Raw genomic sequence first — 16,314 nt, forward strand, 5'->3', positions numbered from 1 at the left:
TGAAACCAGTGAGCTACTGAGTGTCACACACTGCAAATTTTACGTAATTCCTGCATACGTCATCCAGCTAAAATGCTGTCTCAATGCTTTAAAGCTTTATCTCCTTTGTTACAAAAAACACGTACACATGACTGAGACTACAAATGCAAAGACATTTTTTTCACAAAATTACAAATCCTCAAAGCAGTAGAAAGAAATTGTGAAAACAAGTTAAATTGAACAAAGCACTTCAACGTTCTTTGCAGCTTAAAAACTGACTGAGAAATTAGTTTGAAAAATCATCTATGCAAATGCTTAGTGGCAAGAAAACTAACAGAAATAGTTTAAATGCAATGGGCAGAAGGGGAGCTGATGCTGCTCTCCCTGTTTAGCACTCTCTTGAACTATAAAATAGTAATTTTGTAGGAGTGATTGTGGGAGAGAAACATCATAGTGGTACAAAACACTGCTATACTGGCACTATGTTACACAAAGTAAAGATATTTTCTTTAAAATTTTTTAGAAGTTGAGGTTCTTCAACTTTTGATAATTTGGATGTAGTTAACCACAAAACTTAAGGAGGCCCCGAAGTGAAAGTAACCTCTGTTTCACTAACTCACTGTCACAAATTTTAAAAATGAACACTTAAATATAAATCAGGATGTCAGGTCAGTTTGCCAAGCTGCATATCCCCTTAACTGAACTTCTCCATTGGAAGTCCAAGCAGAACAAGAATTTTACTTTGCAAACAACAATGCTTAACTAAAAACAAACAAACAAACAAACAAGATTATTTGAACTAAAAATAAACAAACTCTGTAATTATACTGCTTTGAGTTATGAGATTATCCCCAAGTTTTTTGCCTCTTGGCAAAAACGAAGTGCTCTCTTCTCCTTAATTTTTTGCATGTTATTTCAAAAGATGAATTGTACAGCATTCAGGTAGCTATGATCTCCTTCCAGTTCTCAGTAACTGGAAGCATGTTCTTGCCCTCCGCTGAGTGCGGAGCAATTGCACTTGTAACTCCTCCTTCCAAATAGTCTCATGTTGCATGTTACCACAGAAAGAAGTAGGCTTGGGCCACTTCAATACAAAACAGGCCTGATGTGGCTGTGACTGGCCATATCAGATACTGAGTTGTAACTATTCTTTTTCTGTGCTGGAAGGAAGATATTAAGATGATCATGTTAACAGCAAAGTGAGGAATTGTGAAAATGAGGACGTTTTCTAGATTTTGAATCCTGCTTTGAAAGTTCCCAATTCATAGATGCACTCACAACTGCATGAAAACTACAAAGATGGAAAGAATGAAAGAGCAGCATTTAGAAGCAGTACACTTAGCTTTTCCTTATTTAAAATGAAGACACTGCACTGCATAAAATGACTTCTATGTGTTATCACTGTATCTTCAATACTGTCAAGGCAATCTAATACCTACTCAACAAGGGAAGAGTAAGAAAAAAAAGGATAACATCTTTGCTTTTTCATTTTTAAATTAAAATTTTTGCACGGATTGATTAGTAAATTTTCTGTCTCTCTCAATTAAGCACAAATTTCTCCCTTTCCCTCAAAATACTCACAGTACATCACACAAACTATTATATCTCTTTGGATGTAGTGCTGGCTGATAACTGATTGAGACAGGCACACCAAACCACTTCTGTTTTGTTACTCAGAGAAGCCAGTTCTGCATCGACAATGAAAAAATAACAGAACTGTATTAACAGACAAAAGTCTTCATGCAACACACAAAACAGGGTGCTAAGTCACTACATACTCAGTGTGAAAGTCTAGAAGTCTTTTCTGGGCATCTCTATTTCAACAAGGAAATAAACTGGTTTTTCATCTCTTACTTTCATCACATTTTAAGTCACATCTTTTTTGTATTGCCAAGTAAGGCAAATAATGGCGCTGATGAATGATTACCCATTATTTAATTTAGAAAAATATTTTCTTTGCCTATTAAGAATTTCAACATATTCTCATAGTAACAAATATATCCTGATAAAAAAGACCCAGCAGGATTCCTCAGTATGCAGATTGAAATAAGGTATTTGCCACACAGATTTTACTTCCAGCAAGGGTAAGATGTGTGCACATGTACATATGTCATATTTACACAGGTGACGAAGAGCATTTTGTTCTGCATTCCAACTCGTCCTCTGAAGGAGAGACAGTTTTCTCATCCACCCATGTTTTCCCTTATATGATCCACTCGCTGAGCAAGATCCCTAAAGGCAGGGCGCTGGGCAACATTATTGTTCCAGCATTCTTTCATGATAGCATAAATCTGTGGATGAAACAAAGAAAATTGGCAGTAGGTAAACAGGTGCCACACATATTTACTTTGAACTGGTCTAAAGAACATCCAGCTTAACTTTATGCTTCCAAACAACAGCTGCAAAAGAGTGTACCTAAATTCTTGATATACCAATCAGCTCATCTGCTTGATCCCAGTGACAACAAGAAGTGAGTACAGGTGGCTCTGCAAAAGCCCTTATTATAAAAGACAATTTTAGAAAAAAGTTTTAAAGTAATAAATTCACTTTGTAACTGTAAATTGAGTCTGCTTTGCCCTTGGAGTGTTTTCTCCTGGTCCTTATCTGAACTCATGACCCCTTCATTAATTTTTTTGCTCTCCTCTGCCCAGCTGTGGCAGTGAGCAGCTGTTGCGGGTGCCTGGTGTTCGGCCAGTGTCAAACCATGACATGCACTTTGAAAGACATTTCCACTATAATAATTACATGGCAACAATATTCTCTTTGCCTAGAGATGTACCTGAAACCTGGCCTCATGCAACTTGCCAAACTCTTCACTTGTACTCTTCTTATTAATTCAATCTAGATAGTTACTAGCAATTTCTCATACTTTCAACAGTTTTTCACATGCTGCTTAAGACCAATCTGTACAGCTACCAGGAAAAAAAGTAGAACTGTTCCTCATTTTTCAGCAAATTGGAAACACCTGCATTGACCAAGCTGCTTTAGAACCAAGTCTCAAGCTGGTGGTAAACTGCAAGATCAGCTGCTGTAAGCTACAGATATGAGAATATTCATTATCTGTGATGACTGGCCTTTCAGGATCAAAAGGGGATGAGTACAGATTCTGACACAGAGACATTTCCACCTTGTTTGGATATCTAGAGAAATGTCAGACATTGAAACCTTTGGGTTAGTTTAGATACAGTTTCAGTAAAACAGATTATGTATTATCTTATACATATGACATTCAGGTTATCTACAAAAAAGCCAAACCTTTGCAATTCAACAGTTGCTGTACTGGTATGTAAAATGCAAGAAAGGTTCTTCAGAGACTTTTCTTTTCATTGTCCATACATTTTTTCTTCCCCCATGCCTTCCCTCCCTCACTTCTACCATTCTTTCTCTTCTCTATTAGACCACTAGACTCTGTTGTTCCTTCTTTCGCCAGGTTTGGATAGATTATTTCTTGACTTATTGCCAAATGTGCTTGATTTTAAAGGGATGCAGCAATTAATCTGAGCTGGAAGTTACATATGTTAAAAAAAAACCACCTATTTCACTTCCTTTTTTTCACTACTGATTCACTACTGTACAGCCCTACCAGTTTGACTGAACCTGACTTTGTGCATCCTGCTCTGAAGAACAGAGAACTACAAGACTTAGAAGTGGTATGAAAGTACTTTTTAAAGCACCTGGAGTATAAATAAAACCAAAAGAACACTGAATTATTTTGTGTGCTCTGGGGACAGCTTTAGAGCTACACTTCAGTATCTTCAAAGAACATGAATCTGAAGACCCTGAACATACAAAATCTGATTCATATACTTAACTGAGCCTACAGTCTGCAAGTTGAAAATGCTTGACTCTAGATGATGGGCCCTTCCATCCCCCAACATTCTATGCTTCTGTGATCAATTATCATGAATAATATACATGATAAACACGGGCCTTCCACAGTTGGGAAGGGAACAGTAACAGAAAGAAAATAATAATGATAAGAAGCTCTTTAAATTTTGGAATTAAATGTGAAAATCCTTAGGTAGATATTAAGATACTTTTGCTAAATATTGCAGATTTCAAAAGAATTCATAGTTCTCAGCTTTGAATGAGAATCTCTACATGGGACTTGCATGGGACAAGTTCTGTATGCCGATCTTGTTGCCTTAATACATTTATCTTTTTGAAATAAAAATGTGAGTGTCCAAGTGCAACAGTCACTCATCAAAGTCCCACTTCATATATTTAGCAAGACTAGCTTCTAGGCTCCTGAGGCAGTGCAAACTAAAGAATCAGAAAAGAAATATGATTATACTCATCATGAAACGATCATGATGAAATAGCAGCACAGCCATTCCACTTGAATAAATACTTCAGTGGTCCAAGCAGAACAAAATACAAGTTCTGCATTTACCAGGTACTCACCCTAACTGAGCACCTTTTACACTATAGTAACATATTAACACAGTACTTCACCTCATCAGGGCATCCATCTGGTCTTGGTAGTCGTCCATTATTCTTCAAAAGCTCTATCAAGTGAAATACAATCATCTGCCCTTGTTTGTCATTGCCAATCATGCGCATGAATTCCTGAAACAAAAGGCCAACTGTCATACATAATCTTTAAAGGAAAAAAAGATGCTGCAATATTCTTACCAAGAAAAAATTCTTAATAAGAATAAGAAGAATAAATAGAATAGTACATAACAATGATGAAATTATAAATTCCATGTCCAGAGAATATATCAATAACTACAGGCTTTCTATGTGTGTAGAATAGAATAATAATATAGAATAGAATAAAATTGAGTGATACATACACAATTTAACTAAGTGAAAAATCTTTAAAAATGTTCATCATTATCTGATGATCTGGCAACCATAGATAAAGAGAATGTTGAGGTTTTCAATGATCCTGTGCCTCAGTCCTCAGGGACAAGTGCTCCAGGCAGGCTGCCCAAGTTAAGAAAGGCAGATGGAGGGACTGAGAGAATGAAGACCTTAAGACCACTGTAAGAGAAGATTAGGTTCATGACCATATAAGGAACCTGAATATGCAGAAGTCTGTAGAACTTGATGAAATTCATTCAAGGGTCCTGAGGGAGTTGGTAGACCAAGTTGTTGAGGTGAAGTTTGTGGTGACTGGAAAAAGGGAAAGATAACGCTGATTTTTAAAAGGAGGAAGTGGAAGATGAACTACAAGCTAGTCAGTCTCACCTCTGCCAGGCAAGACCACGCAGTCAATTCTCCTGCACACTATCCTAGGACATACAGGAAACAAAGAAATTACTGGAAACAGACAACATGGTTTTACTAACGGTGAAAATTTTTGCCTGAGAAATCTGGTGACCTCCTATGGTGGAGCTACAGCATTGGTGGACAGGGGCAGAGCAGCTGACAATGTATACGTGGACCTATGTGAAGTGCTTGACCCTGTCCCGCATGACATCCTTGTCCCCAAATGGGAGAGACATGGATTTCATGGAAGGACCACTCAGCAGATAAAGAACTGGCTGGATGGCTGCACTCAAAGAGTTGTGGTCAGTGGCTCACTGTCCATGGGGACAGCAGTGATGAGTGGTGTCCCTCAGGGGTCAGTACTGGGGCTGACACTGCTCAACACCTTTGTAGGTGATGGAGAGTGGGACTGAGTGCACCCTGAGCACACACTGACAACAGCCTGTCGGTGCAGCCAACACACTGCAGGGAGGAGATCCATCAGAGGGACCTGGACAGGCTTGGGGGTGGCTCTGTGCAAACCTCAAGCTCAGCAAGGAGACACACAGAGTGCTCCACTTGGGCCATGGCAATCCCAGACACAGCTACAGGCTGGGAGAGGAATTAAGAGCAGCTGCTGATTGAGAGCAACCCTGTGGAGATGGACTGCGAGTGATGGTTGATGAAAAACTCAACATGACCCAGCAATGTGCACTGCCAGCCCAGGAAGCCAAACCTGTCCTGAGCTGCATCCAAAGCAGTGTGGGCAGCAGGGCCAGGGAGGGGATTCTGCCCCTCAGCTCTTCTCTGGTGAGACCCCACCTGCAGTGCTGCATCAGCTCTGGGGTCCCTGCACAGGAAGGACATGGACCTGTTGGAGTGAGTCCAGAGAAGGGGCATGAGGTTGATGAAAGGACTGGAGCACCTTCCCTATGAAGACAGGCTGAGAAAGTTGGGTCTGTTCCACCTGGAGATGAGAAGGTTGTGTGGAAACCTCATAGCAACCTTCCCATATCTGACGGGGGCCTACAGGGAAGCTGAAGAGGGATTCTTCACCAGGAACTGCAGTGACAGGACAAGCAGTAATGGCCTCAAACTGAAAGGGGGGAAAACAGATTGGCTGTTAGGAAGAAATTCTTTACTGTAAGGATGCTTAGACACTGAACAGGTTGCCCAGAGTGGATGTGGATTCCCCATCCCTGGCGGTGTTCAAGGCCAGGCTGGACAAGGCTCTGAGCAACCTGGTCTAGTGGGAGGTGTTCCTGCCCATGGCAGAGGGGACTGGACTAGTTGATCTTTAAGGTCACTTCCATCCCACAACATTCTGTGCTTCTGTGATCAATTAGTTTCAAAAGGATAACCTCATAGCTGATTCTAAAGAGCTCTCTGAAACGTTGAAACAAGATCTTGATGCTTTGAAAAATGCCAAACAGAAAACAGATACTATCATGCTGATGTATAAAAAACCGTTAGCAAGATTAATCAGTAACTACACAACAGAAAGAATAGTATAATTAAAGCCAGCAAAAATGGTTTACATAAATCTTGCTGTCCAAAAATTCCAAATAACCCAAAAGCAGATTAAAACCTCAATCAGATTGCCAGACTACAAAAGTAAATGAGGATGTACTATTAACTGAAATAAATTTCTAAGCACAACATAAAGGAATTATTTTTCCTCCAATGCTACATAAATTTCTTTAATTATCCTTGACATGAAAGTGTGAAACAACAACTGCAAATGGACATGCAAATGGCCAATTGTGAAAACAATATATAATTATAAGGACTACGACAGACGAACAGACTACTTGGGTTAATTTTACCGAATTATCTTTTCTTGATATACACCTATAGGATAACCAACCTGATGAAGTGGTGGATGCACGTGTAGAATTGATTCATTCAAAGTACACTCCACCTGAGCCTGTAACTTACCCAATCACTTTTCATTTCATAATCTTTCTAAAGAAATCTAGATGTCTGAACATTTATGTTCTTATGCTGGAAGAGTTGTCTTGAGTTCTTCATTGATACCTCTGATAGCTCATTTTATGGAATTACTAAGAGGTCCACTGAGGCCAATGCAGAGATGCTCCAAGTGCATTTTTGCCTATCATCACTATTCAGGTCTAAAAACCACGTTTGCCAGGACTGAGACTCTGGCCAAGGGTGAGGCCAGCTCCAGTAAATACAGAAGGATCAACTCTCCTCTGTTATGCCCATAGAGAACTGCCAGGTATAAGTAAGATCATGTATCTTATCTTGAGTTGGAGAACTGCTAATACTATTTTTCTTTACCCACTGTAAATTTGTCTTCAAAGATACCTGTCCACAGTATCCTTTTCTTTCTTGAACTTCACTAACTTACTAACTTGGGTTCTGGTAACATAAAAATCTTTAAGTTGCCTTATTTAAATTAACTCGATTTATATGTATTTCTTTGGCTCAGCCTTAAATTTGGAACAGCATTAAAAATAAATGTTATGCAATGGAATGGTTGCATCTGGAATAACTCTCCACGGAGGATGGGAAAGACAAATCTATAATAAGATATTTAATTATTTTTTTAATACGTAAGTTAAAGTATGGGTAAATATGCACAGACTATGAAGTAATTTTCAGACCTTCTTTCCCTGTTATGGCATGATACCAGTACCTTCAAGCAGGCTACTGCTTCTGATTGGATGCTGTCTCATAAACACTAAGGTATCTCCAGAAAAACATCAGTAGAGATCAGCCTATTAAGGTATAGGACAATCTATTCATTTTATAAAATTTAAATAAACAAATAAATTCTCTGAGAATCATTAAAAATATACTTACAGCTGGTGGGCTTTTGCTTTTGTCAATATAGGTGAAGAGCTCATACAAGACCACACCAAAACTCCACACATCTGAGGCCACAGAAAACTTGCTTTCTGTCAAAGATTCTGGAGCGTACCTGCAACACACAGTACAAGGAAAATTCCTCTGTGTAACATGTGTCACTCTGGTGTTGAAAACATTTGTTTCAGTAAGAAAAATTTCTTTCTCATTAGTAAGTGTTCTTAATTCACAGATATTAGCACGTTCTCATTTCATCATTCAGTAACCTCTAATTAGTAACTATTCCTGTAATAATAGTTAATTGGTTTTGAAAACCAAATCCACAATAAAGAAACACAGTGATAACTATAACCAAGTTTGATTTTCTTCCAACAAGGCTATAGATATATTTCCTATCTGCTGTGCAAGTAAACAAGAATTTGTTGTGGTAAGACTTGCAAAGAAAGACAATTATAGGCTTCCAGCACTTTCAGTGAGCCTTGAACTCTGTTGCAGGTGCTTCTGGAATTAAACTGTATGTCTCCAAAAAATCTACTAAGATGCCATTTTGTAGCATTTATTCTTTAGGTAAGCAGTGCCTGAGCCAGAATCAAAATACAGATTAAAACTGCATGTACAGAATGGCATTTTCTTTTGGGGTCTATCCAACAGATTTCAGCTGGAAGACGTGAATGACCACTGTTGAGGGAACTAGAAGCCCTAAAAATTTGAAAGCACACAGGGGAATGGGCCATGTTAGATTTCTTTTGTCTCTGAATATGTTTTCTGTTGGATACTATTTCCTTGAAATATGTTGGTACTTTTTGGGGTTTTGTTTTGGGTATTTTTCTGTCAGTTTTTTTTTTGGTTGGTTGGTTGGTGGTTTTTTATTTATTTGGGGTTTTTTTGTTTGTTTGTGGGATTTTTTTGTTGTTGCTGTTTGGTTGGTTTTTGGGGTTTTTTTGCTTTTTTGGTTTTTTTTTAAATGTTGAAAAGTCCTAGATGCTATTCTGTAAAGTGAAATCTCATGTGACTTTCACAATGCTGGAAAACTGATGTGGAGCTTTCATGTAAGAATTCCACAACATGCAAAACTAATTGACTGAAATAGCAAAAACTGAAAACATGCCATGACTTCACATACCAAAAGAAAACTTACCAAAATATAGGACTTTCACCAGGTTCTTTCACTTTGTAGTATTCTTTGTCTTGTGGCAAGACTTTTGTCAATCCAAAATCTCCAATTTTAACTCTGTTCTCATTCTCCACCAAGATATTTCTTGTTGCTAAATCCCGATGAACGTATCTTTTTGTACCCAGATACTCCATGCCCTAGGCGTAGAGGTTACAAACAGAATAGGAAAAAAGTTATTTTTACCATTACATAGCTGCACTTCCCCTGAGAAAATGAATTAACCTCAAAGTTAAAACCGAAACAAGGTTTGTCTTCTCTGACGAGTTAATTTTTCCAAGCTCAGGGACTTCTCTTAACTGGAGGGAGATAAACTAAGCACCTGTCAGAGCCAAGTATTTTTTGATTACATAGCTGGATAGTCACTGCAGTTCCTTTCTGTGCTCAAATGCAGTTTGCTGGTGATATGCAGAAGGAAAACAAAATTTGGGCTACACAATCCAGAGCACACAAGAAGACTGTCCTACCTGCTCATTTTATTTACTCTTTTATCTTCATTTTCTGCATCTGCTTTCCTGACTGCTTCCATGAAACTTTGTATCAGGATTCCTTGAATTTGACAACTATGCTCTGACTTTATTCCCACCTGTGTGCCTTGCTTCTCTTTTGTATGGACCATTATTCAGCAACACAGTTCTGTTTATTGTTATATTTCAATGGATTGCTGTAGTAAAACACTGGTCTGAAGCCATGCTATCTTTTGTTGATGATGATCCCTTCTTACTAGTGCACCTAGTTATTTTCACTAACAATGAAATTTGGAAGAAGCCAGTGTGTGTAGTGGCATTACTACATCAAGAAGGTCTTGCCTAGACAGCAATAAATGGAGGACTGAAAGCGATGCAGCACAATACCAAGAGATACCTGACTCATACACGAAAGGAATCACAAAGCAAGTTGTCAGTTTCACAGTTTTATAAGAAAGCATATCACCCCTTCAACACAACAGAAAAGCAATAAATTACACTAATAGCATAGGTAATCTCAAAAGTTCTGAAAATCAGCGTTATACTATTCATGCCAAAAGGCTTGTTTTCGTCTCTCAGATTCCAGTACCTCCCAGCACCGCTGGGTGGCATCGCTATTCTCTCACAGACCATTCCAGAAGGGCTCAAAAATGCCATTCCTCATGGCCAACCTATCCACTGCCATAAACACCAAACCTGACTTCTTCAAAGCGATGCTTCTGTGTCTCTGGCACAACTAGCCTATGAAAATGCTACAGATTTTTCTTACTTTGACATACTGTTCTGAAAACAGCCCTGAAGTTTGATGATAGCAACTTTCCTGTTAGCATGAAAAACACCTATTTTAAGACAGATCTTTAATTGAAATCATGAAAATTCTGAGTGGTAATCATAGTCCCGTGGCACTAGTCTAACAACAGAGTTTAAATGTGATTTCAGATGTTTCTGTCTTTAAAACTGGGTTCTCCAGAAAGGCCTGAAACACTTTAAACATTAAGAGATGGAAAACCCTTTCCCAGTATAGTAGCAAGGAACCAAAACACAGCAAACAACCAAACACATTAATTTTAGCCCTCAGGTATGGGCTTGCCTTCATTTCTCTCATACACTTCAGAGGAGTGCGGCAAGGCAGAGGTAGAAAGCTTTTTGATCAAAACCCCTCAAGATTACAGAATGACAGAAATGCACAGCAGAAAGATGTGAGATGCTGAAAAGAACATTGCAAGAAAAGCAAAACCAGCTAAAGAGCAAAATGTGATCAGCTAAATGAAGAAAAAGCATTCAGATTCCATTTTCACAATATCAGGTACTCACTATGTTTAGAATTATGTTGTTCTGGAGTAACAGAATGCCACAGTTTAGAGTGAAATCTTAAAGCAATAGATATAACCTCTACTTTACAGGTCATACAGCAACAACACTCCAAAGCAAGGCACATACACTGTAACTCTTAGATTTTGCTTTCCTTAGAATGGAAGACATATTTCCGTAATAGCAAGTTCTATGCCACATTTTTGTAGTGTTTGTCCCCAAGGTTTGTCTTATCAAAGCAGGATGTTTTCCCACTTGAGTATCTGCAGGATGCATATTTTCGCTTCCTTTCTCTTGGATGGTGCTCGGTATTTAGGAAGGAACCATCTCATTTGCTATTTTGATTTCTCATCATCCTGAAGACCTGTAATGTTTTGAAAGTTCTTTCATATATGTATGTGTACACACACATTAAGATCCCTTTATCTTTGTAGCTTCTGAATACAGTTCCTTTCTGAAAGATTTCTGCCATACTTGCACAGCTTGCAAAGGCCAAAATCCACCTTCCAGTCCTCCCAATGGATACCCCAGACTTAAGTCCTGAGATATGCTGTTGTTCCACCAGGCTTTGAATGAATGCCTGTGGACTTCTACATGCTTCACAGCTTCTTATGAGAGTGTACAAGGCCAGCACCATGAGATCACAGGCTGAGATGGACATAGAATAAAACAGCTAAGTGACTGCAGCCTTGGTGTGTTCAAAACTCCATGTTGAGTCTTTCTTCTATGAAAGACCCAGTCACCATTCTCATAACATGGTGCTGGAGTGTGCCCAGAGTAGGACAGTGAAGCTGGTGAAGCATCTGGAACACAAGACCTGTGAAGAGCTGCTGATGGAGCTGGGGCTGTTTAGCTTAGAGAAAAGGACTCTCAGGGGTGGCCTTATCACTCTCTACAATACCCTGAAAGGATGCTGTAGCCAAGTGAAGGTTGGGATTTTTTCCCACACAACAAGCAACAGGACCAGAGGATACTGCCTTAAACTGTGCCAGAGGAGGTTTGGTTGGACATTAGGAAGAAGTTGTTCACAGAAAGGGTGGCTGGGCACTGGAATAGGCACCACAGGGAGGTGGTGGAGTCACTGTCCCTGGAAGTGTTTAAGGAAAGACTGGACATGGCACCCAGTGCTATTGTCTGGTTGACAAAGTGGTGTTCAGTCACAGGTTGGAGTTGATCTCAAAGGTTTTTTACAACCAAGTTGCTTCTGTTATTCTGTAATTTAGGTAACATACTGTTTCCATGTCTTTGATGTAGGCATTGGGAAAAGAAATTTAAAAATACTGCTGGTACATGCCATGAGAGAGTGAGGTTGTACTTTTTATTTTTGTCTTTTTCCCCCTCACCCATGTTTTTTTATGTTTTTTTCCTGAAGTTCTAAACATGCAATAAAATCTCAGGTGTCCCTAGCTCCTTGTATCTAAAGCATAATTACAGAATAAAACTGGGGAAGGCATAAGGCCTCTTTCTAAGGAAAATGAGATGTCACAAGAAAGATCAGATGTTTGTACTGCTTTTCAGGATTTTATGAATTATGTCCAGTACCAAATAATTTATTACAGGTTTGGGCACTTCTACGGCGTCTACTTCTGCATACAGCAATAACGTATCTTTGCTCTTACCCTTTAAAGTAAATTGTTTAAACATGTTGTTATGGTGGTTTTACAGCTGAATGTCAAAGTTCTGAAAATTTAGTTATATGTCATGAACAGATTGCCCAAGTGAGCATTTTAACTCCTACAATATCTTACTGCAGGTCACTTTAGGGAGAGAAGAGAGTATATTCTGCCTTAGCCAAATCAGCAGATAGGCCAGTCTCTCAGCATCCTGTATTAAGATATTCAGAAGTTTTTCTAGCTCTTGACTACATGAATATATACTGCTACTTTGTTTTACAGTTACGTGGTGCTAGCAGCCCAACAGCATTATAAAAGATACATCAAAACAACTAGTTATTGTTGGTTTGAGACAAATGAGATGAAAACAAAGAGACAAAACTTCGTTGAAAAATGTACATAATTTGAAATGTCCTACCTTGCATATCTGAGATGCATACAGCAAAAGCTTCTTGTGGTCCAGCCTCTCCTTGTGTTTCTGCAGATAATCTCGTAAACTTCCATATGGTAAGTATTCCATAATCAATCTTAGATTCCTACGTCCTTTTACAACAATAACAAAAAATACAAATGTAATTTTTTCTGTAATTTTCCAAAGACAGATGTTTTAAAATACTTATATTTAAAAATCTATCAATAGCAGTAATATAAAATGGACTTAATAAAAAGAAATCAATTTATGATTTGTACATCACTATGCAATTTTTCATATGCTAATTAACTGCATTTCTTCAAAAATGCCATCTATTTAAAATCAACAACCATGTGGATATGCTTGATAAATTAATATATCTCTAATCAAGAGATATATTAACAGAGATAAGAGATAATCTCATGAATACTTCAGCTACTATTGCTACAGCAAAAGTAGAAGTGTACACATCTGTGACGTCAAGATGAAACTCAGAATGGCAAATGACATCAACTTGTCACCAATTCTACCACCTTTTAAAAACAGCCTGATTTGGAACTGAAGATCTTTCATTTCATAGTGAGATCCCCGTCAGAGGCAGAACCCATGCTTTTGTTTATCAACGTAAATAGCATTATCAATGCACTCAAATAGATCTGTTTCTGAAACTTTTCTGTGTATACTCTTTTACTGAGTAGGCTGTACATTGGTAATATCCACTCTGAAATACTACATTAAGAAAAAAACCAAGAACAGTTACAAAATGGTGCATGCTCCCACTTAACCCTAAATTCTTTTCTAGGAAGACTTTTTTGCTTTAAGATAAAGAATCTGGGTAAATAGTCAAAATGATACTTTCTCTAAATTAATCAGATTCTGCAATGAGGTGACTGAACTCAATACCTACTTTGTACTGAGAGGTAGTATACAACAGACAGTACTTCCTTTCTTTTGCACACTCTAAGTCCTGGTAAATTTAGGACAAATCAGTGACTGTCACAAACACTGACCTCTCTGAACTCCTCAGTATGCATATTTAGGTGTATTCAATATAGCACATACCTGCACTGTAGCACACTCCTTTGTATTTAACGATGTTATCATGCTGCAGAGATTTAAGTATTTCAATTTCTCTTTCGAAGTCCCTCAGGTGCTCTTCTGTGCTATGTTGCAGCTTTTTCACAGCAACCACCTCCCCAGTATTATCCTGCAGTGGGTCATACCGGCACATCTCAACACTGCCAAAATTCCCCTAGGTCAGAATGAGAAATACTTGGGAATTAAAAACAAGTCTCCATCGTTCTCTCTTTCTTTGTGTTTCTTAGTGCACGTTTGTTCATGTACAGTGTAGTTTTTGTTCAGTGCTCATTGTACTAAGCTTTAAGGTGATGTGATCAATTATTTAAGTGAAATGCCACAAAACGTCCCTGAGAGAAAAAGTGCAGGACCATGGGTAACAGCTGCAAAAGAAACATATTCAATGAAAGGAAGCAAACAGAACAGGAAACGAGGACAAGGAAAGGGGGTGATGTCCATCTATTTTCTCTCCCTTCACAAATTTTCACTGCCACTGGCATAATCCTTTTCCTGCACTTCCATAAATCCCTTTGTCTTGGTTCTTAATTCTGCTCTGTTTCTTCCTGGTGCCTCTCCCATTTGTTTCAATGTTCTGTCTTCTTCCCCTTCTCCATTTATTTTGTCTTTTATCTTCTTTTATGCAGCCAACACCTACCACTCTGCTGTTCTCCCTGTCAGGGAGAACACTTACTGTCAACAACCAGTGATCTGCAAACAGAAGTAGTTCTGCCTCTTCACTTTCAGGCTTGCTTCCACTAGTACTTGAGTCCAAAGGAATATATTATTTAAAAAACCCACAAAGCAGCAAGGAACCATTCTAGAAAAACAGTACTTGGTGAAGACCTGCTAGCTGCACTTGGTCAGCTGTCTACGTGTGCTTTTACACAGCTAGGCTGCAATGACTTGCAGAACTAGCAACCAAATGCTGATTTCTACAGCCAAAAAAGTTCAAGGCCTACATGAGTCTTGAAGACGTATATCTTCCTCTTTAAATTAGAGACTATATATTCAGATTTCTAAGAATATGCATGCACAAAAAACCCAGTCCCAATAGTTCTGCACAAGACTGCTCCAGAGTCGTAACTGAAGATCAAGTATGTGTGTATACATATATAAAATACATACATAAAGATTATGTCAGGCAGCTCTGCATTACTGAAAACAGTTTAGCCTTTTGGTGTTTCTGGATTCATTATGGAACTCAGCTAATTTTCTTTTGTCTAAGGATACTGTGGAAGTGAAAAAAGAGCAAGAAGGAACTCCATGTGTTGCTCAGACAGGACTGAAATTACTAACTTACATAACAGAAGTTTCACTGTAAATAATGTGTATGGGGACATCAAAAGACAACTGAAAACCATAGTTACTTCCTAAACTATTAGAGAATTTTGAAACAACCTACCTTGCCAAGTTGCTGTAAAAACTTAAGATGTCTTTCTTCAAATTGTGTTGGGTCCCGATCCTCAAAAGCGCCAGAAAATCCAAGTGCTCCAATTCTCATATTTGGCAACATATCACTTTCTGTCAATAGCTCATAATCTGAGAGGTAGAAGGAAAAAGGGAAGGAAGGGAACAGGAGGCACAGAGCAGTGAACAATAGGAGGAATAACGTTATTACAATCATGGCATGCTCTACATTTTTTTGGCTAACTTCAGAAGAATATTGACAGCCACCTTTATTCCTATATAATAATTTGCAGACAAAGACAATGATGAATTGCAAAAAACATACTAAAAAGGAAGGCAGAACAAGAAAATGAACCAATAGGACTTAGGATTCTTTTTGATCCTGCTGTGTCACAGACTCACCTGGAGTGAACAAACTATTCAAATCACGTATAATTGCTCTAAAAGAAGGCCTGAAATCTGGCTCATAATCCATGCAGTTGTTTATAAGGTTTGCAAGTTCTGTCCAGTTTGGGGCAGGAAGCTGGTGCCTATCTTCATAAAACTGTAGTTTCTGGAATTAAACAGTTAAGTCATTTTATATTTTACAACCATGAAGAGCTGCAGAAGCATTAACATTGTCACCAGAGTAGCCAAAAATTATAGCTCCAAACCTAGACTTCTTATCTCACCAAATGTACATCTTACCAATTTTCATCAAAAGCAAGGCCAGTATAATTTAAGAGTAATCAGTTCAGGAATTTCCAGCTAGTTACTGATGGAAGATAAGAAGACAGAGAAAGATGAGAAAGATAGTGTCTCCTTTACTGGTAATTTCGTCAATTCTCAATTGGATAGGTCCAACAGAAAATT

The 16,314-nt window shown here is 38.4% G+C and overlaps 1 protein-coding gene across 10 annotated transcripts in view; it reads right to left on the bottom strand.

Moving 5' to 3' along the window:
• Positions 1-354: 354 nt before the first annotated feature.
• The window catches only part of JAK2 (Janus kinase 2), an 82,893-nt gene continuing 66,933 nt past the window's right edge, over positions 355-16,314 (bottom strand). For all 10 annotated transcript variants that reach the window (XM_085042845.1, XM_085042842.1, XM_085042841.1 and 7 more), the window contains 8 exons: positions 15,865-16,015; positions 15,458-15,594; positions 14,041-14,230; positions 12,985-13,109; positions 9,143-9,315; positions 8,002-8,119; positions 4,435-4,548; positions 355-2,270 (listed from right to left, as the gene is read on the bottom strand). In XM_085042845.1, the coding sequence (XP_084898971.1) occupies positions 2,163-2,270; positions 4,435-4,548; positions 8,002-8,119; positions 9,143-9,315; positions 12,985-13,109; positions 14,041-14,230; positions 15,458-15,594; positions 15,865-16,015 (1,116 nt within the window). In that variant the 3' untranslated portion in view covers positions 355-2,162. The remainder of the gene's footprint in view (positions 2,271-4,434; positions 4,549-8,001; positions 8,120-9,142; positions 9,316-12,984; positions 13,110-14,040; positions 14,231-15,457; positions 15,595-15,864; positions 16,016-16,314) is intronic.

Source organism: Lichenostomus cassidix, chromosome Z, assembly GCF_008360975.1.
Source record: "Lichenostomus cassidix isolate B80296 chromosome Z, HeHo_3.0, whole genome shotgun sequence".
Lineage (NCBI taxonomy): Eukaryota > Metazoa > Chordata > Aves > Passeriformes > Meliphagidae > Lichenostomus > Lichenostomus cassidix.